This window comes from Ranitomeya imitator, chromosome 2 (assembly GCF_032444005.1).
Source record: "Ranitomeya imitator isolate aRanImi1 chromosome 2, aRanImi1.pri, whole genome shotgun sequence".
Taxonomy (NCBI): Eukaryota; Metazoa; Chordata; class Amphibia; order Anura; family Dendrobatidae; genus Ranitomeya; species Ranitomeya imitator.
In genome coordinates this window covers 701,109,355-701,136,314 of record NC_091283.1, presented here as the reverse complement: position 1 = coordinate 701,136,314, position 26,960 = coordinate 701,109,355, and the positions used below count along the sequence as shown (strand labels likewise).

Here is a 26,960-nt window from a genome sequence, read left to right as displayed (position 1 = left end):
ATATTGTGGAGAAGATTTTGGATTCTCGTGTTTCTAGACGGAAACTCCAGTATCTGGTTAAATGGAAGGGTTATGCTCAGGAAGATAATTCCTGGGTTTTTGCCTCTGATGTCCATGCTCCCGATCTTGTTCGTGCCTTTCATGTGGCTCATCCTGGTCGGCCTGGGGGCTCTGGTGAGGGTTCGGTGACCCCTCCTCAAGGGGAGGTTACTGTTGTGAATTCTGTGGCAAAGCTCCCTCCTGTGGTCACAAGTGGTACTTCGGCTGATTCTCTCTGTGAGCTTCTGTTGGTGGAGGGAAGTGGTACTGTTGCTTCTGAGTTTCCTCCCTCAGGTGATCTGGTGAGGTCGTTAGGTGCTTCTCTACTTAACTCCACCTAATGCTTTGATCCTGGCTTCCTGTCAATGTTCCAGTGTTGGACTTGCTTTTCCCTGGATCATTCCTGTGGCCTGCTGCCCTGCATAGCTAAGTTCTTCTTTGCTATTTGTTTGCTATTTTTTCTGTCCAGCTTGTCTATTTTTTTGCTGGAAGCTCTGGGACGCAAAGGTTGTACCTCTGTGCCGTTAGTTCGGTACGGAGGGTCTTTTTGCCCCCTTTGCGTGGTTTTCTTTAGGGTTTTGTGTAGACCGCAAGTTACCTTTTCTGTCCTCGCTCTGTTAAGAAAGTCGGGCCTCACTTTGCTGAATCTATTTCATCTCTACGTTTGTCTTTTCATCTTAACTCACAGTCATTATATGTGGGGGGCTGCCTTTTCCTTTGGGGTATTTCTCTGAGGCAAGGTAGGCTTATTTTCTATTTTCAGGCTAGTTAGTTTCTCAGGCTGTGCCGAGTTGCATAGGCAGAGTTAGGCGCAATCCACGGCTGCCTCTAGTGTTGTTTGGAGAGGATTAGGGATTGCGGTCTGCAGAGTTCCCACGTCTCAGAGCTCGTTCTATGATTTTGGGTTATTGTCAGATCACTGTATGTGCTCTGACCGCTATGTCCATTGTGGTACTGAATTGCCTTTCATAACACTTACCCTCCTTGTGGAGTGTGTCAATGACTGCATTGTGGATACCTGTCAAGTGAGCAGTCTTCCCTTTGATTGTGGAGCCTATTGAAAGAGACTAAGGGAACTTTTTAAATGCTTAGGAAGCCTTTGCAGGTGTTTTTGTTAATTATTCCAATTTACTGAGATATTGACTTTTGGGTTTTCATTGGCTGTAAGCTATAATCATTAATAGAAATAAACATTTGCAATAAATCACTCTGTTTGTAATGACTCTTTTTAATATATGAGTTTCATTTTTGCATTGAAGAACTGAAATAAATTAACTTTTGATGATATTCTAATTTAGTGAGAAGCAATTGTATGTATAGGGGGAGAGCCAAACTGAGTTTTTGACCTGGTTGCAGAAAACCTAGATTTACTTCTGATTGAGGTATAGTTTGTAGTGTTGAAGATGCATACAAATTCAGTGACAAAATTGTAACAATAAAATTGGTGATAAACACAGGTAATAACAGGACACAAAATTAATATGCCTATCTTTTTATTTTGAAAAATGTAAGGGAAATATCAGCCGTAGAGTAGAAGTAAGCTACAAATAAAACAATATTTTAATTAACATAGTAAAATTGTAATCAACATTAAATCAGAGACCCAGATGAGTAGACATTTTAGATTTATAACTCACAGACAGTAAGACGTTTGTAGTTACAAGCTTTATCATTCCACTGGCCATCAGTATACATTTCAGTGCAGCCTTCAGTTCCTTTTCCACTGGGTTCACCTTTTCTCCAGCGGGTGAAAACTACAGGGGCTCCATTCAAGTAGTTGAACGCGCCAGGTACTGGCCCCCCTATCACTCCCACATATGCATATCTGTTATATTTCTTCACGATTTCCAATGCAGCGCTGTTCTCTGCTTCATTCATGGGAGAAACAATGCGCCCACCAATCAGATTACATGTAAGATTGGATGTTGCAAAATCAACTTCTTTTCCACTGGTGGCAATCATTTTGTCACCTACTACTTGGATCCTTCCTTCCAGTTTGAGAACTAGATGATATACAAAAATATTAATTATCATATATAGGATGGAAGAAGTATTAAAGGCCTAAATGATCATTAAATTACTGGATCACTTCAGCATTTTCTTTAATGGGCCCCTCCATTAGACATCACTGTAGTGTGAATACAGCGTGTGCTTTATAATAGTAATCCATCAGTCTTTTGCCATGTCCAGTCCGGCTCCCGTTGTACCCTGCATTGTGCAGCTTTCACTTGCAAGTAGACTGCTATTTCCTTATTTAATGCAAGCAGATGAGAACCTTGTTGTGATTCTCAAAGACTTACATTGAGAAAGTGACTCATTATCCACACAATAGATGCTGCTTGAGGTGGCTGGTCACGTTTGCGGTCACATGATGCAGGGGAGGGCCGGAAAACAGCAATGGAAATGGGAGAAGACAAGAATAGGTAATTATTTTGTTGCACAAACTGAACACGTTACTGCTGGCTAATAGGGTAGGAGCGGCAATAAAAAAAACAAACACTGGAGCAGTCCTTTAATTTTGCATCTCAATAAGTTTTGAAAATATTTAGTAATTAAATCATATTATTTAATAAGCTGCCATGGTGGTTGGTAACGATGAGAGGAGGGGTGCAGGGATAGACCCCATGCAAATCGCAGCTGGGCAGCTTCATCAGGGGGATTGGCATTCCCCCTGACAAAGCTGCCAAGCAGCGATAAGCGTGGGGTCTATCCCTGCACCCCTCCTCTCATCGTTACCAAAGATGTCACTCCCTCTGTCAAACCTGCCCAGTAGCGATACACGGGGGGACTATCCCGCATCTCTCCCCTCATCATTACAAACCACCATGGCTGTTTATTCCCTGTTTTAGCAATATTTTTATTCGATTCTCAGCCAGCTCCCATTGGATCAGGTATACACCTCAGGACACGCCGTCCTGTCGTTCTACCAACGGCTCTCCTTTATCTCTATAGCCTTTACATCTCTGCTTGCCTCATACAATTATCACGATTTGTGAGGTCAGGTGGGCTATTTATAACACATTGAATCAGATAGATTGTGTACTATACACTGTATAATGATTTGTACGTGGGATCATTCATTCTACATTTTAGTGGGAAGATCCATTTGAGTGATTTACCCCTGATCCAGGTGATCACCAGCCCTATGATGGTTAGGGGAATTCTACAGGCCTAAATACTTATAGCCAAATTTCTTTCCTATATGGTAATTAATCTCAGGTCTTTGGAATTGTTCACATGGGCTTACCCAGGTCTTAATTTCTTCATCTAATATGGGATTACCATTTTTTCACTATAAACTTTGTTAGCACTATCATGTGATATTAATTATTATTATTGCTGTGTGGTCAATTGCTATTATTAGTGTGGTTGACTGATTTATTGCAAGTGCTAAGGGTGTGGTAACATTGCACCTTGTGTGGTGTTAAGTGGTTTTATATCCCCGTTTGTGTATCAGTGTAAATAAAAGCATATTTTTTATTGAAGCATTAGGTGTGCATGTCTTATATGTATTGAACTTTCTATTCTTTCTGACATTACTTTTTCCATACATGATGTAACACCCTTATTACACCTATATTAACATTCTAGTGAGCCCTATTCACATTTATACACTGGCTTCATACAAATGACCATCCCTATAATAGTGAGTCGTACTCACTATTTCTGTTACTGTCCTACTTGACCATAGTGGCCAAAATGTAGACTACAAATATATTTCGTGAACATTGTTGAGTTCCCAGCCATCATTTGGCACTGGATTTTTTAAAAAAAGCTATTTTACTCATGGCATTTATAACTAATTTTTAACTGCATTTAGCAGTGAATGAAAGGAAATATATGGTATACATTAAAGGCTATATGCACCTTCTCACGTATGCTTAATATTTTTTTCCTAAATACAAAGTTTAGCAACTTTTTAAATAATCTTCATTAAAATGTTCTATCATTTTACTTTTACATTTTAAATCCTCTATCTGAGTGCTTTTGCAAAACTGACACAAATCTGTTAATTCTAGTGTTAGAGACAGCAGGATGTAAATGGAGTAGTTGTACACAGATCTGCAGTGGAGAAGGAAGAATATCATGAAGGGGGCAGCAAAAAGTCTGTAGACTATAAAGGAGCCATATCTTAAGGCAAGTTACAGAACTGCAGTTAAATCCCCTAAAGCGCCCGTGTGCAGGAACGAGCCTCCCACCAGCTTATATGAGCAGTAGTTACTAGAGATGAGCGAATTTGCTCAGGTTCCCTCTTATTTGGCAAGCTATAGCCATTGCTGATTAAGCTGCAGAGGAAACCCGGCTTCCTGGATCGCGCCAGCCGATCAGCTGTTTGGCTCCGCAGCTGCATGTGTTGCGATCCAGGAAGCTGGGTTTCCTCTGCAGCTTATTCAGCAAGCGCTATAGCTTGCCAAATAAGAGGGAACTGAGCAAATTCGCTCATCTCTAGTAGTTACACAATACACTTGATTCACCATGTACAGACAAAGGCAACATCTGATCATTCATTTAATAAAGTACCCAGGTTATTATTATATAGAAGCAGAGATAAATTAAATTTACTGTAAGATCTGCATATAGTAGATCAGTGGTTCGTTTACGGCTGCGATGACCTTTTGTCTTGCCCTTCAGGCAGATTTGTGGGATCCTAGTGCTTGGGCCGTCAGCTGTGTTTTACCAGATGCCAGCACTTTAATTTCTTCTTGCTTTGTGAGCATGTGTAGAGTTCACTACTGAACGTTGAGGTGCATGCAGTGAAAGATTACGTCTTGACACCAATGCCAGTGTCAGGGCATACTTTGGGGGTATGGCTAACCAGCAATTTGTATGGTGCCCGAAGGATGGAATTAATATCCCGATTCCCGATGGCTCTTGGCAGACAAAAGGTTCCCCACCCCGATCTAGAAGTGAGCAGTGAGATAATCTAACTCTCTGCCACATGACGGTGTAAAGGTTGATTTTCTACAAAAGTACAAGGAGACCTTGATGCATTTCTTGAAAGATATAATATTACAGGGTATGGGCAGTAGATTCTGTGATGGGGACACTGTCTAGGGAACCAGTTTGATTGCCACATGTAGAGTCAGGAAGGAATTTTTCTACCTTCACCCTTAAAACTATGAAACAACCATAAATCTTTATTCCTTCAATCCTGAAAACTGGAAGGAAAAAGATGCATGCCAAACTTTTTGTTAAGTATAGTTTTACAGTACTAATATATTGGCCAATCTATGTGCTAAGGCTACGTTCACAGTTGTGTACCGGGGCTTTGCGGATGGTTGCATACTTCCTCCCTGAAGCTTCACCCACTTCCACACTTCTTCTGTTTAGGTTCGCCTACTTCTGCTTGTTTCCTGCATACCTATCTTTAACATTGGGTACGCAGGACAAGTTGCGTTCCCGTGCAATCGGCGGGCACATCAAAACGACGCATCCGCACACATCCACATGTGAGTCACCCGCCAGGGCCGTGGGGTACTTGGTCCTGGGTCCGGTAATTAAAGGGATGTGTCACGGCGGCAGTGACCCGGTCCATGGCCCTGGGCACCCATGTTAAAGGTATAGTCTTTAAAGGGGTTTTTGAAATAAAGGAATGTTTGTGACGCCACCTGTGGATTTCGGTCAGGGGTGACTGATGCTGCTTAAAGATGTCCTTTGGGGTGATGCTATGGCAGCCGTATGGTATAACTTCCCACAGATGAAGAAGGTCCCCAGGGCTCCCAGTAAATAAATGGAAGATGGTGAGTGATGCAGTAAAGAAAGAAGGACACAGTTGTGCAGTTTTTTACCTGGTTTACTGATGGTAGCCGGCAACCACAGTCCAGGGCACCATATCACAGGTACAGGCAGGGTCTGGCCGGCTTAGGAGCGAGTTCAGAGTCCAGCTTTATCAGGTGGAGTTAAAAGCCTTTCTTCTAGTGCTCTTACTGCCTATGGCTTTGTAGCAAGTTCCTCTCAGTTCTCTCTGTCCTTTGTTGAAGTGGGACACAAACCCATATCACAGGTGACACGAGCCTTTTTACAGGATCTCTATCATGACCCGGGCTCTATTTGTCACTGTGTCTCATGGGTGTTAGGGCAGACAGGTTACGTGTAGTCTAGCTGTCCTACCGGTTTCTGCTGTGCCTCCTAGAGTATGACACAACCTTGGTCTTCCGGTTACAGGTATCTGTGCTCAATCAGGGAGGAGCCCAGTCGCCGCTATTCTCCTCTGTTGTCACTCTCCTGTGCTTCGCTCTCTGTCACGTTTGCTACAAGCTGTTCTTCCTTCTGTATCTCGCTATCTAGGGGCTACAGCACCTCAGGCTGTACAGCCCCTCACCCGTTCTTCTGCCTCAAACTGCTCCTGTCTCCTGTCAGGCACCAACTTATAAACTCTTCCTAACTGCCCAGCAACTAACTCCTCCTCCTGACCAAAGAGGATGCAGCTCCCCTGAATTCAGGATTAGAGCTCCCCTTTCTGGCCTGAAGTCAGAATGGTGTTGTATGTGCTAATTACCTGTTAAAAGGAATCCTCCATCGCTTCCAAGCATGACATCACTCTCCCCTTGAGGAAAGCAATGCCACTGTAACAACCAGGCCCCTGGGGTGTCACACTTGTCCTGCGTACCGAATGTTAAAGATAGGTATGCAGGAAGTATGTAGAAGTAGGCGGACCTAAATGTAAGAAGTGCAGAAGTTGGCGGAGCTTCAGGGAGGAAGTACTCAACAGTCCGCAAATCCCTGGTCCTCAAGTGTGAAAGTACCTTCCTTTTTTCATAGCAATTTTTGCAGATGAATATTTCATACATGCAATATATATTGCTTTTTTCCATTTTTTCCCATTTTCTATGGCAGCAATGCAGTTTCAATGTTTTAGAGTAATCATTCTTGGTAAATTATGGTGCATCCTTACTGTTTCTTACTTTGTTTGGTTGGCACCTATTCACACTCTCTTAGATTTGCTAGTCCTTTTCTCTATTTGTTCTACCCTATTAATGTTTGAAACTGGCAAACTAAGAATATGAAAAAGTTTCCGAATTATGGAAAATGGAGCAGCATATCTGGATTTGTGTGAAGCTTGGATGACTCATAAAACTATGGCTTAATAATAGCTGAACTCTTACTATAGTTCCTGTAACTGGTGACAAAAGGAAAAACTTCAAGAACATTACTGAATGATACTAGGGATGAAAGAAACAGCATAGCAAAAGAGAAGAAAGTTCTCAGTCCAGGGAAGTTATGAATTTTTTTACAAGAAATGTTCTTCAGTCACTTACCTGCTTCTAGTCTGCTGACACGACGTTGGAGGTCTTGCCACTGGGCAGGTTTGTTGCCTATAACTGGAACTCCTGAAAGTGAAATATACATTTCATATGTATATACAAATGAAGTCTACATTTTTCAATACTTAATTCACAAACGTCATTTTTGTTGTGAGTCGACAAGCTTGATATCAACTTATGTCTAAGGGCTAAGCTGGCCATGCTATAATGTTCTTGGACATGTCCTATTTTCCTGTATGGCAGCAGTATAATCCCTACACTTCTCAGAGAGCAAATCAGTGTACCACATTCTAAAAACAATGCAGATACTTATGAAGACTGCAATTATCAATTATGCATTGAAATATCTCTCCCATTCCAAACAGTCTTGAATAAAATCTGATTTAATAACAAAGACTCAAAAGATTAACAAAATATATTTATAGAAGATGGATTTGTTAGCAGTGTTTAACCATGAGTTGACAACAGGGTAAATATTTTTGGATTGTGTGCAAGCCTGATTATTACTAAATAATTCATAATAACACTTATGAGGCCCCATACACATTAGATGGTTGTTGGCTAGACAATTCTTTGACCAATTGTTCAGCCGACAGCCATAACAGCCGATTCTCCCATGCCCATGACTGAAACATCAGACATGCCCGGTTGGTATCTTCTCTAACCATCAGTTGCACAGTGCCCCAATATTAGATTCTCGGCTGAACCAGTCAATATCATCTCGTTCTGCCAACATTAGTCTAATGTGTATAGGGTCCTTTAGTTTCATTTATATCTATATCTCAATCATTGACATAAAGAAACTCACAAACCTTTCAGTCCAATTTTCTTCAGAGTACCTCCGGTTGGCTTTGGAATGTTTGCATCTACTTTAGGAGGTGAAATAGGTTTTGTAATACTGGGAATTTCTGGAACCTTTGCCAAATTTAGGGGATCAGGGAGACAGGCCACCATACTGACCACTACTGTGAGCAGAAGAGATCCGTAATAGAACATCTTTGGTAGTTGAAGAAAGCCTGTGTATCAAAAATAGAATAGACAGCATGTTATCTCAACCACCATTGTTTATCCATTGTCCACATATTGCCTTCTATATTGAGATAATTAGGCCTAATTTAAGAAATAACTGCAACAATTTTGTGGTCGTACTCTCCATTTCTAAAACATTTGTTCTCACTTTTAAAGTTAGTTGAGATTATTTGTGAAGCTGACCATAAGACTGCCGTCACACTAGCAGTATTTGGTCAGTATTTTACATCAGTATTTGTGTATTTGGTCAGTATTTTACATCAGTATTTGTAGCCAAAACCAGGAGTGGGACAATCAGAGGAAAAGTATAAGAGAAACATATGCACCACTTCTGCGTTTATCACCCACTCCTGGTTTTGACTTACAAATACTGATGTAAAATACTGATCGAATACTGCTAGTGTGACGGCAGCCTAACAAATAGCCCCTAGTGGGTTTTGATCGCCTCTAAAGGCAACTCTAAAGGGACTGTCTACTAAACGTTTGGGACCAATCACTGTGCTAGAGTCTTAAATAATCACGATAAAACAGCAGCATATGAGGAAGAATGCTATTTAGCTTGCACATCTGAATGAACCATAAATTATTTTGATAAACAAGAGATCTCTTGTAAATTATATACCAATCGTCGAAAGCAATTGTCATAAGGAATATAAATAAATAAAGAGTAAGTAAACCTTTATATATTTTTTTATATTTTACTGTCCTTTTATTTGAAAGAAAATTAATGGTGTCTGAGTCCGGAGACCCCACAGATCATCAAAAACTCACCTAAGAGATGCACAATTCAGGAGAAAGCAGTGCACAGCTCCTGGCTGAGTGTGCACACAGAGTGGGATATGGATTCAATAATCTCCTCACAATTTAAAGGGCCATAAAATACAAATAAAATTCTAATTATTTTACTTACTATTTAAATGGAAATGTGTATTTCCTTCTGACACATACCTGTAGAAGACAGCAGAATAATTTACTCTAGTCGCATTGAGTCATTTTATACAGTTCTGCAACACTGAACTATGTGGAAAAAAACCAAACCTTAATTTATCACAAGTACCACCTTTGTTATACCCCTAAGAGTGACTGTAATTATCTAATGGATTTGCACAATTCACTAATGGTGTCTTAAGACGTCCTAAATTGATTTTCAAGCATCTACAATAATTGGTAGGGCTTTCCATGATGGATGAGGCCTCAACTTAATGTAAGGATTACCTAAATGTTCTTTAGACAAGAACTTGAGAATGTTTGTTCATACACTAGTATATGATGAAAACTCAAATGACTCTTTTGAGGGGCTACCTAATACAAAATTACTAGGGTTGAGCGAAACGGGTCGAACATTTTCAAAAGTCGCCGACTTTTGGCGAAGTCGAGTTTCATGAAACCCGATCCGACCCCTGTGCGTGGTCGGCCATGCGGTACGCGACTTTCGCGCCAAAGTCGCGTTTCAATGACGCGAAAAGCGCCATTTTTCAGCCAATGAAGGTAAACGCAGAGTGTGGGCAGCGTGATGACATAGGTCCTGGTCCCCACCATCTTAGAGAAGGGCATTGCAGTGATTGGCTTGCTGTCCGCGGCGTCACAGGGGCTATAAAGGGGCGTTCCCGCCGACCGCCATCTTACTGCTGCTGATCTGAGCTTAGGGAGAGGTTGCTGCCGCTTCGTCAGAAGCAGGGATAGCGTTAGGCAGGGTCCATTAACCACAAAACCGCTTGTGCTGTAGCGATTTCCACTGCCCAACACCACCTTCGGTGTGCAGGGACAGTGGAAGCTCCTTTTTTTTTTCCTCAGCACTGTAGCTCATTGGGCTGCCCTAGAAGGCTCCCTGATAGCTGCATTGCTGTGTGTACGCCGCTGTGCAAACCAACTGCTTTTTTCAAAGCACAAATCCTCTTGTTCCTTCCTTTCTGCACAGCTATCTTGTTTGTTTGTCCACACTTTTTATTTAATTTGTGCATCAGTCCACTCCTTATTGCTGCCTGCCATACCTGGCTGAGATTACTGCAGGGAGATAGTAATTGAAGGACAGTTCCTTTTTTTTTTTTTTTTGTGGGAGATTAAGATTGGCATTTCTGCTAGAGTGCCATCCCTGTCTGTGTCATCTCTCACTCAGTGGGCCATAGAAAGCCTATTTATTTTTTTGCTTGATTTGGGTTCCAAAATCTACCAGAAAAAATCACAACATCAATCAGTGGGAGAAAAATATTGGCCTCAGGGCTTGTGTGCCACTCCTTACTCCTGTGTGTGCCATCTCTCACTCAGTGGGCCATAGAAAGCCTATTAATTTTTTTGCTTGATTTGGGTTCTAAATTCTACCTGAAAAAATCAATAAATCAATCAGTGGGAGATTAATATTGGCCTTTGGGCTTGTGTGCCAGTCCTAAGCGTGCCATCTCTCTCTCTCTCAGATAGTGGGCCATAGAAAGCCTATTTTTTTATTATTTTATTGGGTTTATAAATTTTCCCTGGGAAAAAAAAAAAAGTGGGAGATTAATATTGGCCTCTGGGCTTGTGTGCCAGTCCTGAGCGTGCCATCTCTCTCACAAATAGTGGGCCATAGAAAGCCTATTTATTTTTTTGGTTGATTTGGGTTCATAATTCTACCTGAAAAAATCAATCAATCAATCAGTGGGAGATTAATATTGGCCTTTGGGCTTGTGTGCCAGTCCTAAGCGTGCCATCTCTCTCTCTCAGATAGTGGGCCATAGAAAGCCTATTTATTATTATTTTTTTTATTGGGTTTATAAATTTTCCCTGGAAAAAAAAAAAAAATGGGAGATTAATATTGGCCTCTGGGCTCGTGTGCCAGTCCTGAGCGTGCCATCTCTCTCACAAATAGTGGGCCATAGAAAGCCTATTAATTTTTTTGCTTGATTTGGGTTCAAAAATCTACCACAAAAAATCACTAAATCAATCAGTGGGAGATTAATATTGGCCTCTGGGCTTGTGTGCCACTCCTGACTCCTGTGTGCGTCATCTGTCACTCAGTGGGCCCTAGAAAGCCTATTTTTTGTTTTATTTGTTTTCTAAATTCTCCCTGAAAAAATCATTTTATTTTCTTTGGTTTCTAAATTATTCCTGAAAAAAATCATTTTTTTTGTATTTTTTTTTCTCTAAAGTCTCCCTGAAAAAAAAAAAAAAAAAAAATCTGTGGGAGATTCTTATTGCCCCTTCTGCTTGTGTGCCAGTCTTGACTCCTGGGTGTGCCATCTCTCTCTCTCTCCCCAATTGTGGGCCATAGAAAGCCTATTAATTTTTTTGCTTGATTTGGGTTCCAAAATCTACCAGAAAAAATCACAAAATCAATCAGTGGGAGATTAATATTGGCCTCTGGGCTTGTGTGCCACTCCTGACTCCTGTGTGCGTCATCTGTCACTCAGTGGGCCCTAGAAAGCCTATTTTTTGTTTTATTTGTTTTCTAAATTCTCCCTGAAAAAATCATTTTATTTTCTTTGGTTTCTAAATTATTCCTGAAAAAATCATTTTTTTTGTATTTTTTTTTCTCTAAAGTCTCCCTGAAAAAAAAAAAAAAAAAAAATCTGTGGGAGATTCATATTGCCCCTTCTGCTTGTGTGCCAGTCTTGACTCCTGGGTGTGCCATCTCTCTCTCTCTCCCCAATTGTGGGCCATAGAAAGCCTATTAATTTTTTTGCTTGATTTGGGTTCAAAAATCTACCACAAAAAATCACTAAATCAATCAGTGGGAGATTAATATTGGCCTCTGGGCTTGTGTGCCACTCCTGACTCCTGTGTGCGTCATCTGTCACTCAGTGGGCCCTAGAAAGCCTATTTTTTGTTTTATTTGTTTTCTAAATTCTCCCTGAAAAAATCATTTTATTTTCTTTGGTTTCTAAATTATTCCTGAAAAAAAATCAATTTTTTTGTATTTTTTATTCTCTAAAGTCTCCCTGAAAAAAAAAAAAAAAAAAAATCTGTGGGAGATTCATATTGCCCCTTCTGCTTGTGTGCCAGTCTTGACTCCTGGGTGTGCCATCTCTCTCTCTCTCCCCAATTGTGGGCCATAGAAAGCCTATTAATTTTTTTGCTTGATTTGGGTTCCAAAATCTACCAAAAAAAATAACTAAATCAATCAGTGGGAGATTAATTTTGGCCTCTGGGCTTGTGTGCCACTCCTGACTCCTGTGTGCGTCCTCTATCACTCAGTGGGCCCTACAAAGCCTTTTTTTTTTTTTTTTTCCTAAATTCTCCCTGAAACAATCATTTCATTTTATTTGTTTTATAAATTCTTCTGTAAAAAAAATTTTTTTTTTATTTTTTATTTTTTCTGAAGTCTCACATTTAAAAAAAACAAACACAAATCAGTGGGAGATAAATATTTACATTTGCGCTTCAGTGACAGTCCTGCGTGTGTGGCATCTCATTTGTTGCCAACAACAACAGAGTGTGTAACATTGTGGCTGATTTTCGTTGTGGTCTCACCCACCTGTAAAGGGGTAGCTAAATCATACTGAAGTTATAGCTCACCGTGTAAGTTGTGTGACAGCAACAAATACCGTTCGTTTGGTAACGTTTTTAAAACAATGAGGAAGTCTGGTGGAAGAGGTCGTGGCCGGGGGCGTTCATTGTCAGCTGGTAATGAGGGTAGTGGTAGTGGTGGAGCATCAGGTGGTCGTGAGAAAAAGAATATTGCACCTAAGTCTGGAGCTGTGGAGCCAGGTTCGTCGTCTGGCTACACAAGGCCTCGAACCCTCCCTTTTCTGGGAGTAGGAAAACCGCTTTTAAAGCCGGAGCATCAAGAGCAAGTTTTGGCTTATCTTGCTGACTCAGCCTCTAGCTCTTTTGCCTCCTCTCGTGAAACTGGTAAAAGTAAAAGCAGCGCGTCGTTAGTGGATGTTCACGGTCAGGGACAAGTCGCTTCCTTGTCCTCTTCAGCAAAAACAACAACAGAGAAGAATGCAGCAGGCGACACAACGGGTTACTCCATGGAGCTCTTTACACATACCGTCCCTGGCTTAGAAAGTGAAGCAGTTAACAGTCCATGCCCATTACAAGTTGAATCTGACATGGAGTGCACTGATGCACAGCCACAGCCAGACTACTATGCTGGTCCTTTGACTCAGACCACAACATTGCCCTCGCAGGGTGCTGATCAAGAATCAGACCCTGATGAGACTATGTTGCCCCATCACGAACGCTATACCACCGACCGACACGGTGACACAGACGAAGTTGCACACGAGCTACAAGAAGAGATAATAGATGACCCAGTTCTTGACCCCGATTGGCAGCCATTGGGGGAACAGGGTGCAGGCGGCAGCAGTTCTGAAGTGGAGGAGGAGGGGCCGCAGCAGCCATCAACATCGCAACAGGTTCCATCTGCCGGGCCCGTATCTTGGCCAAAACGCGTGGCAAAGTCAAAACCTGTTGGAGGACAGCGTGGCCATCCGGTTAAAGCTCAGTCTGCAATGCCTGAAAAGGTATCCGATGCTAGAAAAAGTGCAGTCTGGCATTTTTTTAAACAACATCCAATTGATCAGCACAAAGTAATCTGTCAAAAATGTTCAACTACCTTAAGCAGAGGGCAGAATCTGAAAAGTCTCAATACAAGTTGCATGCATAGACATTTAACCACCATGCATTTGCAAGCTTGGACTAACTACCAAACGTCCCTTAAGGTTGTAGCACCCTCGGCCAATGAAGCTAGTCATCAACGCAACATCCCTTCCGGCAGTGTAGGGCTACCATTTTCTGCACCACCTGCAGTATCTGTGCAGGTTTCTTTGACAGGCCAAAGCAGTCAGGGTCAGGGAATCTCCAGTTTCGTAGTAGGAAACACTGCATCTAGGGCACCGGCAGCAACAATACCATCTCCCACCGTCTCTCAGTCTGCCATGTCCACCGGCACCCCCGCTAGTTCCCCGATCTCCAACTCTCCAGTCCAGCTCACCCTACATGAGACTATGGTTAGAAAAAGGAAGTACTTAGCCTCGCATCCGCGTACACAGGGTTTGAACGCCCACATAGCTAGACTAATCTCGTTAGAGATGATGCCCTACCGGTTAGTTGAAAGCGAAGCTTTCAAAGACCTGATGGACTACGCTGTACCACGCTACGAGCTACCCAGTCGACACTTTTTTCCAGAAAAGCCATCCCAGCCCTCCACCAGCATGTTAAAGAGCGCATCGTCCATGCACTCAGGCAATCTGTGAGCACAAAGGTGCACCTGACAACAGATGCATGGACCAGTAGGCATGGCCAGGGACGTTACGTGTCCATCACGGCACACTGGGTAAATGTGGTGGATTCAGGGTCCACAGGGGACAGCAAGTTTGGGACAGTTCTGCCTAGCCCACGGTCTAGGAAACAGTTGGCTGTAGCCGTTCGCACCCCCTCCTCCTCCTCCTCCTCCTCGTCCTCCTGCAGAAGCGAGAGCTCGTCCACAGACCGCAGTCGCACAACCACTCCATCCGCAGCTGCCACTGTTGCACACCAGGTCTCCCATTATGGGGCAGCTACTGGCAAACGTCACCAGGCTGTATTGGCTATGAAGTGTTTGGGCGACAACAGACACACCGCGGAAGTTCTGTCCGAGTTCTTGCAGCAAGAAACGCAGTCGTGGCTGGGCACTGTAGATCTTGAGGCAGGCAAGGTAGTGAGTGATAACGGAAGGAATTTCATGGCTGCCATCTCCCTTTCCCAACTGAAACACATTCCTTGCCTGGCTCACACCTTAAACCTGGTGGTGCAGTGCTTCCTGAAAAGTTATCCGGGGTTATCCGACCTGCTCCTCAAAGTGCGTGGACTTTGCGCACATATCCGCCGTTCGCCTGTACACTCCAGCCGTATGCAGACCTATCAGCGTTCTTTGAACCTTCCCCAGCATCGCCTAATCATAGACGTTGTTACAAGGTGGAACTCAACACTGCACATGCTTCAGAGACTGTGCGAACAGAGGCGGGCTGTTATGTTTTTGTGGGAGGATACACATACACGGGCAGGCAGTAGGATGGCAGACATGGAGTTGTCAGGTGTGCAGTGGTCGAAGATTAAAGACATGTGTCAAGTCCTTCAGTGTTTTGAGGAATGCACACGGCTGGTTAGTGCAGACAATGCCTGTTGTGAATTCTGTGGCTGAATTCACTCCTGTGGTCACAAGTGGTACTGCAGCTTCTGGGCTTCCTCCCTCAGGTGTTCTGGTGAGCTCGTTAATTGCTTCGTTACTTAACTCCGCCTGATGCTGCTATCCCTGCTCCTTGTCAATGTTCCAGTGTTGAATCTGAGCTTCTCCTGATTGTTCCTGTGACCTGCTGCTCTGTATAGCTAAGTGCTTTTTTGCTATTTGTTGCTTTTTTTCTGTCCAGCTTGTCTTTTGTTTTGCTGGTAGCTCTGAGAAGCAAAGGGTGTACCGCCGTGCCGTTAGTTCGGCACGGTGGGTCTTTTTTGCCCCCTTTGCGTGGTTTTTGCTTTAGGGTTTTTTGTAGACTGCAAAGTTCGCTTTACTATCCTCGCTCTGTCTAAGATTATCGGGCCCCACTTTGCTGAATCTATTTCATCCCTACGTTTTGTCTTTTCATCTTACTCACAGTCATTATATGTGGGGGGCTGCCTTTTCCTTTGGGGTATTTCTCTGGGGTCAAGTCAGGCCTATTTTTCTATCTTCAGGCTAGCTAGTTTCTTAGGCTGTGCCGAGTTGCATAGGTAGTTGCTAGGCGCAATCCACAGCCGCTTTTAGTTGTGTTTAGGATAGGATCAGGTGTGTGGTCTACAGAGTTTCCATGTCTCAGAGCTCGTTCTTTTGTTTTTGGGTATTTGTCAGATCACTGTGTGCGCTCTGATCGCTAGGCACACTGTGTCTCTGGATTGCCTTCATTACACCTTTCATTAGCAGACAGAACAAACGCCATAATAAGCATGAGCATCCCCCTAATGTGTCTGCTGATGCAAAGTTTGACGCACATAAAGGATCAGGCGTCTGCACCAGAGGAAGAGGAAAGCCTTGATGACAGTCAGCCACTGTCTGGTCAGGGCAGTGTACAGGACGAGGTAGCGGGCGAAGAGGAGGTGGAGGATGAGGAGGATGATGGGGATGAGTATATTTTTAATGAGGAAGCTTTCCCGGGGTCACTGGAAATTGGTGGCGTGGCAAGGCCGGGTTCTGGTTTTTTGAGGGACACAAGTGACGTAGATTTGCCTGCAACTGCCCCTCAACCAAGCACAACCGCAGATTTGACAACTGGAACTTTGGGCCACATGGCGGATTATGCCTTGCGTATCCTCAAAAGGGACACACGCATTACAAAAATGATGAACGATGACGATTACTGGTTGGCCTGCCTCCTTGATCCTCGCTATAAAGGCAAATTGCAAAATATTATGCCACATGAGAACTTGGAACTAATATTAGCAACAAAACAATCAACTCTTGTTGACCGTTTGCTTCTGGCATTCCCTGCACACAGCGCCCGTGATCGTTCTCACACGAGCTCCAGGGGGCAGCAGACCAGAGGTGTTAGAGGGGCAGAAATCAGAAGTGGCGTTGGCCAGAGGGGTTTTCTGACCAGGTTGTGGAGTGATTTTGCTATGACCGCAGACAGGACAGGTACTGCAGCATCAATTCAAAGTGACAGGAGACAACATTTGTCCAGTATGGTTACAAACTATTTTTCATCCCTTATCGACGTTCTCCCTCAACCGTCATTCCCATTTGATTACTGGGCATCCAAATTAGACACCTGGCCAGAATTGGCAGAATATGCATTGCAGGAGCTTGCTTGCCCGGCAGCTAGTGTCCTATCAGAAAGAGTATTCAGTGCTGCAGGTTCAATACTAATTGAAAAAAGGACTCGTCTGGCTACCCAAAATGTAGATGATCTAACCTTCATTAAAATGAACCACAACTGGATTTCGAAATCTTTTGCCCCACCTTGCCCGGCTGACACCTAACTTTCCTATGAAAAGGTCTTGCCTGTGGACTCTTCTGAATGACTTTTCCAATCTCGTAATTTTCTGCACCTGATTGTCCAGCATACGACATGTTTACTCCTAACAAAATGGCCAAACTCCCCACACGGGGCCGTGGTATCGCCACTTTGCGCCAGCACCCGTGAGAGTGCTGTTTGTCTGAAGAGGTGGGTGTGCCCGCTTTTGGTCGACGGCACTGCCACTGGGTCCCTCATAGTACAATAAAGTGTCTCTGGCGGTGGTGGTGCGCACCCAACGTCAGACACACCATTGTAATATGAGGGGCCCTGTGCCTGTACCGCCGGCCACAAGACAGTTCCCCCCCCCCCAGCTCAAACAGTGCTCTACCACTAGCAAAATTATCTCTCACAGCTTCACCAATGTTTAGTCTATGCGCTGACATCCTTCAATGCCTGGCACTGACAATACCATTGTTTTGACATTTTTGTTATGTTAGGCCTTCGAAGCCTGTCTGCGGTCCGTTCTTTCTACAACTACTACACTGACCAGGCCACTGCTGGCCGTGTTCCCCTGGAACCAATTTAAACTTGCCTACAGCCAGCCCAATTTTGTTATGTTAGGCCTTCTTAGCCTGTCTGCCGTCACTCCTTCCACTAGACTTCCACTGACCAGACCACTGCTGCCAGTGTACCCCTGGAACCAATTTAAAATTGCCAACAGCCCAATGTTATTATGTTAGGCCTTTGATGCCTGTCTGCCGTCACTCCTTCCACTAGGCCTCCACTGACCAGACCACTGCTGCCCGTGTACCCCTGGAACCAATTTAAAAGTGCCTACAGCCAGCCCAATTTTGTTATGTTAGGCCTTCGAAGCCTGTCTGCCGTCACTCCTTCCACTAGACTTCCACTGACCAGACCACTGTTGCCCGTGTACCCCTGGAACCAATTTTAAATTGCCAACAGCCCAATGTTATTATGTTAGGCCTTTGATGCCTGTCTGCCGTCACTCCTTCCACTAGGCCTCCACTGACCAGACCACTGCTGCCCGTGTACCCCTGGAACCAATTTAAAAGTGCCTACAGCCAGCCCAATTTTGTTATGTTAGGCCTTCGAAGCCTGTCTGCGGTCCGTTCTTTCAACTACTACTACACTGACCAGACCACTGCTGCCCGTGTACCCCTGGAACCAATTTAAAAGTGCCTACAGCCAGCCCAATTTTGTTATGTTAGGCCTTCGAAGCCTGTCTGCCGTCACTCCTTCCACTAGACTTCCACTGACCAGACCACTGTTGCCCGTGTACCCCTGGAACCAATTTTAAATTGCCAACAGCCCAATGTTATTATGTTAGGCCTTTGATGCCTGTCTGCCGTCACTCCTTCCACTAGGCCTCCACTGACCAGACCACTGCTGCCCGTGTACCCCTGGAACCAATTTAAAAGTGCCTACAGCCAGTCCAATTTTGTTATGTTAGGCCTTCGAAGCCTGTCTGCCGTCACTCCTTCCACTAGACTTCCACTGACCTGTCTACTGCTGCCCGTGTTCCCCTGGAACCAATTTTAAATTGCCTACAGGCAGCCCAATTTAGGATGTTAGGGCTTCGAAGCCTGTCTGCGGTCCCTCCTTCCACTATGCCTCCAGTGACCTGTCTACTGCTGCCCGTGTTCCCATGGAACCAATTATAAATTGCCTACAGCCAGCCCATTTTATTATGTTAGGCCTTCGAAGCCTGTCTGCGTTCCCTCCTTCCACTAGGCCTCCACTGACCTGTCTACTGCTGCCCGTGTACCCCTTGAACCAACATCATAAAATAAAAAAATAAGTATTTTGCTTATAAAAAAGAAAATACTGGTGAGATATCAAATGCAGACATTTTAACATTAAAAACAAACACCCAACTAAAATCTGGTACAGTACTAAAAATGGCCACCAGCTACAATTACTTTCTCCTGCAAGTAGTTAACTGAAAGGTTTTTTAAATTGAAAACACAGATATGGCATCCACCGAGTGTTGTCCTGTCGCGTCTTCTTTATATTATTGCCAAGAAGATGCAAAACAATGAAAATAATAAAATCATTAATTACAAAAATAATAGAGTAAGTCAAAACCACATTGCAAATAAACATTCATTACAAATAAAGAAGCAGGGCGCGTCCGAGGGTGAGTATATACCTAATAAGAATATAATCACCCTCGGACGCGCAATGCTTATTTCCAACAGCCTTCCTTCCTAAGAATCAGCCCTTCCGTGGTGTAGAGAGAGGTTGTGTTACACTCCAAGGTGTTCCCCAGGTTGCCTTTCCTGAGCTTCGATCTTCCGGCTCTCGTTTAGTAGTTGTTGGAAACTACGCTGCATTAGGCCTTCAAATTGGGTATGGGGTGTAGAGAGAGGGTGTGTTACACTCCAAGGTGTTCCCCAGGTTGCCTTTCCTGAGCTTCGATCTTCATGCTCTCGTTTAGTAGTTGTCGGAAACTACGCTGCATTAGGCCTACAAATTGGGTATGGGGTGTAGAGAGAGGGTGTGTTACACTCCAAGGTGTTCCCCAGGTTGCCTTTCCTGAGCTTCGATCTTCATGCTCTCGTTTAGTAGTTGTCGGAAACTACGCTGCATTAGGCCTACAAATTGGGTATGGGGTGTAGAGAGAGGGTGTGTTACACTCCAAGGTGTTCCCCAGGTTGCCTTTCCTGAGCTTCGATCTTCATGCTCTCGTTTAGTAGTTGTCGGAAACTACGCTGCATTAGGCCTACAAATTGGGTATGGGGTGTAGAGAGAGGTTGTGTTACACTCCAAGGTGTTCCCCAGGTTGCCTTTCCTGAGCTTCGATCTTCCGGCTCTCGTTTAGTAGTTGTTGGAAACTACGCTGCATTAGGCCTTCAAATTGGGTATGGGGTGTAGAGAGAGGGTGTGTTACACTCCAAGGTGTTCCCCAGGTTGCCTTTCCTGAGCTTCGATCTTCATGCTCTCGTTTAGTAGTTGTCGGAAACTACACTGCATTAGGCCTACAAATTGGGTATGGGGTGTAGAGAGAGGTTGTGTTACACTCCAAGGTGTTCACCAGGTTGCCTTTCCTGAGCTTCGATCTTCTGGCTCTCGTTTAGTAGTTGTTGGAAACTACGCTGCATTAGGCCTTCAAATTGGGTATGGGGTGTAGAGAGAGGGTGTGTTACACTCCAAGGTGTTCCCCAGGTTGCCTTTCCTGAGCTTCGATCTTCCGGCTCTCGTTTAGTAGTTCTTGGAAACTACACTGCATTAGGCCTACAAATTGGGTATGGGGTGCAGAGAGAGGTTGTGTTACACTCCAAGGTGTTCCCCAGGTTGCCTTTCCTGAGCTTCGATCTTCCGGCTCTCGTTTAGTAGTTGTTGGAAACTACGCTGCATTAGGCCTTCAAATTGGGTATGGGGTGTAGAGAGAGGGTGTGTTACACTCCAAGGTGTTCCCCAGGTTGCCTTTCCTGAGCTTCGATCTTCATGCTCTCGTTTAGTAGTTGTCGGAAACTACGCTGCATTAGGCCTACAAATTGGGTATGGGGTGTAGAGAGAGGTTGTGTTACACTCCAAGGTGTTCACCAGGTTGCCTTTCCTGAGCTTCGATCTTCTGGCTCTCGTTTAGTAGTTGTTGGAAACTACGCTGCATTAGGCCTTCAAATTGGGTATGGGGTGTAGAGAGAGGGTGTGTTACACTCCAAGGTGTTCCCCAGGTTGCCTTTCCTGAGCTTCGATCTTCCGGCTCTCGTTTAGTAGTTCTTGGAAACTACACTGCATTAGGCCTACAAATTGGGTATGGGGTGTAGAGAGAGGGTTTGTTACACTCCAAGGTGTTCCCCAGGTTGCCTTTCCTGAGCTTCGATCTTCCGGCTCTCGTTTAGTAGTTGTTGTAAACTACGCTGCGTTAGGCCTACAAATTTGGTATGGGGGAAACATTGGCGCATCTGCGGTCCCTCCTTCCACTAGGCCTCCACTGACCTGTCTACTGCTGCCCGTGTACCCCTTGAACCAACATCATAAAATAAAAAAATAAGTATTTTGCTTATAAAAAAGAAAATACTGGTGAGATATCAAATGCAGACATTTTAACATTAAAAACAAACACACAACTAAAATCTGGTACAGTACTAAAAATGGCCACCAGCTACAATTACTTTCTCCTGCAAGTAGTTAACTGAAAGGTTTTTTAAATTGAAAACACAGATATGGCATCCACCGAGTGTTGTCCTGTCGCGTCTTCTTTATATTATTGCCAAGAAGATGTAAAACAATGAAAATAATAAAATCATTAATTACAAAAATAATAGAGTAAGTCAAAACCACATTGCAAATAAACATTCATTACAAATAAAGAAGCAGGGCGCGTCCGAGGGTGAGTATATACCTAATAAGAATATAATCACCCTCGGACGCGCAATGCTTATTTCTAGGGATGAGCGACCTTTACTTTTATAGGATCGGGTCGGGTTTCACGAAACCCGACTTTTTCAAAAGTCGGGTCGAGTGAAATCGGCCGATCCTATAAAAAAGTCGGGGTCGGGGACGGACGAAACCCGAAACCCAATGCAGTGCATTGGGTTTCCATGGTTCCCAGGGTCTGAAGGAGCGGAAACTCTCCTTCAGGCCCTGCGATCCATATTTAAGTGTAAAATAAAGAATTAAAATAAAAAAAATCGCTATACTTACCCTCTGACGGGCCCTGGTACTAACCGGCAGTCTTCCTTCCTTAGCATCAGCCTTCCAAGACCTGGCGGTGACGTCGCGGCTTGTGATTGGCCGCGCGGCCGCCCATGTGACCGCTCGCGCGGCCAATCACAAGCCGCGACGTCACCGCGACGTCACCGAAGGTCCTGGAAGGGCTGATTCTTAGGAAGGAAGGCTGTCGGAAGGAAGCAGGGTGCTTCCGAGGGTGAGTATATTCCTATTAGGTATATACTCACCCTCGGAAGCGCCCTGCTTCCTTCCGACAGCCTTCCTTCCTAAGAATCAGCCCTTCCAGGACCTTCGGTGACGTCGCGGTGACGTCGCGGCTTGTGATTGGCCGCGCGAGCGGTCACATGGGCGGCCGCGCGGCCAATCACAAGCCGCGACGTCACCGCCAGGTCTTGGAAGGCTGATGCTAAGGAAGGAAGACTGCCGGTTAGTACCAGGGCCCGTCAGAGGGTAAGTATTGCAATATTTTTTATTTTAATTCTTTATTTTACACTTTAATCGGAATTCCAATACCAATTCCCGATATCTTAAACATATCGGGAATCGGTATCGGAATTCCGATTCCAGATTCAAAAGATCGCCGACTGCATGGCCGACCCCACACTGGGGTCGGGTCGGGTTTCATGAAACCCGACCTTGCCAAAAGTCGGCGACTTTTGAAAAATCTCGACCCGTTTCGCTCAACCCTACTTATTTCCAACAGCCTTCCTTCCTAAGAATCAGCCCTTCCGTGGTGTAGAGAGAGGTTGTGTTACACTCCAAGGTGTTCCCCAGGTTGCCTTTCCTGAGCTTCGATCTTCCGGCTCTCGTTTAGTAGTTGTTGGAAACTGCGCTGCATTAGGCCTTCAAATTGGGTATGGGGTGTAGAGAGAGGGTGTGTTACACTCCAAGGTGTTCCCCAGGTTGCCTTTCCTGAGCTTCGATCTTCATGCTCTCGTTTAGTAGTTGTCGGAAACTACGCTGCATTAGGCCTACAAATTGGGTATGGGGTGTAGAGAGAGGGTGTGTTACACTCCAAGCTGTTCCCCAGGTTGCCTTTCCTGAGCTTCGATCTTCATGCTCTCGTTTAGTAGTTGTCGGAAACTACGCTGCATTAGGCCTACAAATTGGGTATGGGGTGTAGAGAGAGGTTGTGTTACACTCCAAGGTGTTCACCAGGTTGCCTTTCCTGAGCTTCGATCTTCCGGCTCTCGTTTAGTAGTTCTTGGAAACTACACTGCATTAGGCCTACAAATTGGGTATGGGGTGGAGAGAGATGGTGTGTTACACTCCAAGGTGTTCCCCAGGTTTCCTTGCCATTGCTTCGGTCTTCCGACTCTCGTTTAGTAGTTGTAGAAAAGTACACTGCATTAGGCCTACAAAATGGGTATGGGGTGGAGAGAGATGGTGTGTTACACTCCAAGGTGTTCCCCAGGTTGCCTTTCCTGAGCTTCGATCTTCAGGCTCTCATTAAATTGTGGTTAAATGGAACAACTGCATTTGGCGTACTAGTTGGTTTGGGGCCTACTATCGGTGTCTGCCACTCCTTGCTGTTCTCCTGGTTTCCTGTCCTGAAATTCCATTTTCAGGCTCTCGTTAAGTAGTTGTTAATGTTAGACTGCATTTGGCCTACTAGTTGGGTTGGGGCCTACTATCGGTGTCTGCCACTCCTTGCTGTTCTCCTCCACTGAACAAAGCTGTGCCGCCTGTTTACTACGGTTGCCAATTTTGAACTGCATTTCGACTACTTACTGATTTGGCCCTACTCTCTGTGTCAGCCTCTCATTCCAGTTGTCCTCCACTGCAATGCCCCCTGGTTATTCCTGTGTTACCAATTTTGAACTGCATTTAGCCCACTTTATTCTTTGGGCCTATATCTGTGTTTCCACTTCATCGTGCCCATTGCCCAGCCAGTGATAGATGAGTCTGCTGGTACATTGACCCATAACGCAACATTCCCCGTGCATGCTACACAACAACATTGTGACCCTGCTGAAAGTCAGGTTGCTCTTCCCGCATACCATACCACCTTACACGGGGACAAAGAGGAAGGTGCAGATGAAAGTGCAGGTTCCTTCATCAGGTGGGGGGAGGAATACTAGTTGGCGACGTCACTGGCACAGGGCCTCTCATAGTACGCAAAAGTGTTGCTGCCGGTGGGAGGCGCCCCCACCGTGCAAACACACCGCTGTACTTTGAGGGGCCCTGTGCCAGTGCCAATGCCAACGAGTGGGCCCCCCCTGCTTGCTCAGGTTCACAGCACTTGCAAAGTTGAAATACTTACCTCTCCCTGCTCCACTGCCGTGACGTGGTCCAGATTTCCTGGGCCCACTAATTACTTGAACCAGCCCTACCCCACACAACTTTAGCCAAATGACCCCCAATTTCAAATGCCTTCCAATTATTATAAGGTAAATTACGCTTGACAAGCTTCATTAAGAAGAATGGATGGTTTTGACATTAAAATGGGCACTCTAGGTGTTTTCCTGGCCCCCACTCACTGCCGACTATGCTGCCCCATTGACTTGCATTGGGTTTCGTGTTTCGGTCGATCCCGACTTTTCGCCATAATCGGCCGATTTCACTCGACCCGACTTTTGAGATAGTCGGGTTTCGCGAAACCCGGCTCGACTCTAAAAAGGTCAAGGTCGCTCAACTCTAAAAATTACAATTAACACCATATTAGTCATCCTTTAATGTCATAAAAATGAGTAGTGCAGCACTTTTTCATTAGTATATTAATACTCTTTCACTTCTATATAAATCTTCACATCTGTCTTCAGAGGCAAACATCTCAGTTTCACCAAAACCCAACATTATTTTTTTAATTTTAGGCCTACCTTTTTGAATAATTTGAATATTAAAATCTATGCTAAAATTCTTGCAGCAAGGTTGCCACTGATAATTCATCCGTGATAACTGACAATCAGGTGAGCCTGTTGGAAGAACAATGCTGCAAATTAATGTTGATGTCATATGCTCAGGAATGAGGCACCCTTCCTTCAGTTGTGATCGAATTGTTGTTGACCCTTGCCTCCATGACAGAATTATCTCATAGATTGTAGGCTTGCGAGCAGGGCCCTCATTCCTATTTTTATCTGTTTTGATCTATGTGCTTATTGCTATACTGTAATGTCTATTGTATGTACAAATCCCCTCTAAAATGTAAAGTGCTGCGGAAAATTCCGGCGCTATAGAAATAAAATTATTATTATTATAATTATTAATTATGGCCTCATAAAAAATGTATAGCGTGGGTACAGGTAAACAGGATCAGGCTTGGACTGACCCACAGAGAACAGGAGAATCTTCAGTTGCAAGAGTGGACCACCACCCTCTTAAATCAGCAGTACTTAGCACTATATACTTGAATCACTATATACAGACCAAGGCGGCATCTTATTAATTTAACAATCTACCTAGTTCATTGTCATATGAATTTGTAATTGAGCATAATGTCACATTTGCATGTAGCTGAAAATTGGGACCCTGATGTTGGTTACTGGCGGGCCCTTGGCACCCCAGTCCAACACTGAACGGAATATTATAAGACAAGTTTCACATTACCAAAGAGACAAGACAACAATAGGCTCTTTCCTTTTTACTGTGTACACTTATACTGTAATAGTCTTATTCCCCACACTCGAAGGCCCAGGGGGTTGGAATGGATACTCCTCATGTGAATCGATAACGGTGTCTCAGCTTCTGTATTTATACAGCTGACATGTTTGGAAATTCTTCTTATTTCTTGCACTGTTTTCCCAATGTATAATTTGGGACATGGACACATTATGGCGCATAGCACTCCTTTAGTTTTGCAGGTAATACTGTCCCTAATATAGAACTTTCTCATATCACCGAGGTTAATGAATTCCTTAGTCCTCGGAAGGTATTTACAGAATGACAAGAGCCACAGGGATGGGAACCTTCCCTACAATCCCTTTTTGTTTGGGTCCATTATCATTTGAGACAAAATGGCTATGCATTAAGAAGTTACATAAATTTCATCCCCTTTGACATGTTATTGAGGGATTTTTTCCAATATCCCTGAAATCAGGATCCACTCTCAGGATGGACCAGAATTTTCACAGTATGATAGACATATAGAAGGGTATCCCTTTTTGTCATCTTTGCCCTGTTAAAGGCTCTGTATCATAGGCGTATCTAGGGGGGGCAGCCGGGACATGTGCCCCGGGCGCAACTGGCAGGGGGGACGCAATCGGGCCGCCTAATGCAGCGGTCCGCAGTGTCTCTCCAGGCAGCTGCATTCTGCCGCCCCCGGACTGAGATTCGACCGTTCTTTGTGCCGACTGTCAAGCTGACAGCCAGAACAGAGAAGCTGCAGTGTGCCAGCTCCCAGGGATCAACTGTACTCACATCTTACAAAAGCAATTACAATTGAGGATCTGACTAATGGGTCAGAGTGACGCAAGCAGCATGATCAGATCATGTGATCACGCTGCTGACGTAACTCACCTGCGCTGCAGAGACGAACACTGGTGGTAAGTGCTCCAGTGGAGCTGAAGACACTGAAGATTAAGTCCATGGGGGGAGATTTATTATGTGTGGGGAGAATTTGAGTGGGGATGGGGGGATTTATTGTGTGTGGGGAGAATTAGAGTGGGGATGGGGGATTTATTATTTGTGGGTAAAATTGGAGTTGGGATGGGGGTGTTTAATGTGTGTAGGGAGAATTGGAGTGGGAATGGGGGATTTATTGTGTGGTGCGAAAATTGGAGTGGGGATGGGGGATTTATTGTGTGTTGGGAGAATTACAGTGGGGATGGGGGATTTATTATTTGTGGGGAGAATTGAGATGGAGATGGTGGTGTTTAATGAGGAAACTGTGTGGGGGAATGGGGGTCATATATAATGAAACAGTATGGGGGATGGGTGCAGACAGTATGGGGAGTCAGGTGAGCATGCAGTATAAAAGTGAGGTGGTAAATATATGAGGTGACTGTATGGTGAAAAGGGGGATGTGAGAAGAGACAGTATGAGGAGGGAGGGGAATAGTTTACGGAGACAGTATAGAGGGGAGAAAAGTCAGTAGCCACAGAATAGG

The 26,960-nt window shown here is 44.4% G+C and overlaps 1 protein-coding gene across 1 annotated transcript; it reads right to left on the bottom strand.

The window, feature by feature from the left end:
- Positions 1-1,665: 1,665 nt before the first annotated feature.
- On the bottom strand, positions 1,666-26,441 carry LOC138666800 (pulmonary surfactant-associated protein A2-like). The gene is made up of 5 exons (XM_069754974.1): positions 26,372-26,441; positions 8,117-8,320; positions 7,299-7,370; positions 7,146-7,202; positions 1,666-2,042 (listed from the first exon to the last, which is right to left on the bottom strand). Exons 1-5 carry the CDS (start codon positions 26,439-26,441, stop codon positions 1,666-1,668), a joined length of 780 nt encoding a protein of 259 aa, XP_069611075.1.
- Positions 26,442-26,960: the final 519 nt, after the last annotated feature.

What these genes read in the sequence shown, in the direction of transcription:
- LOC138666800 (XM_069754974.1), bottom strand. Translation starts at nt 26,441, where the DNA reads ATGGACTTAATCTTCAGTGTCTTCAGCTCCACTGGAGCACTTACCACC. An exon ending in GAAGAAAATTGGACTGAAAG is followed by an intron (nt 7,371 to 8,116) that starts GTTTGTGAGTTT and finishes TTTCACTTTCAG; the next exon opens with GAGTTCCAGTTATAGGCAAC. An exon ending in CACCAGTTACAGGAACTATA is followed by an intron (nt 2,043 to 7,145) that starts GTAAGAGTTCAG and finishes TATATCATCTAG; the next exon opens with TTCTCAAACTGGAAGGAAGG.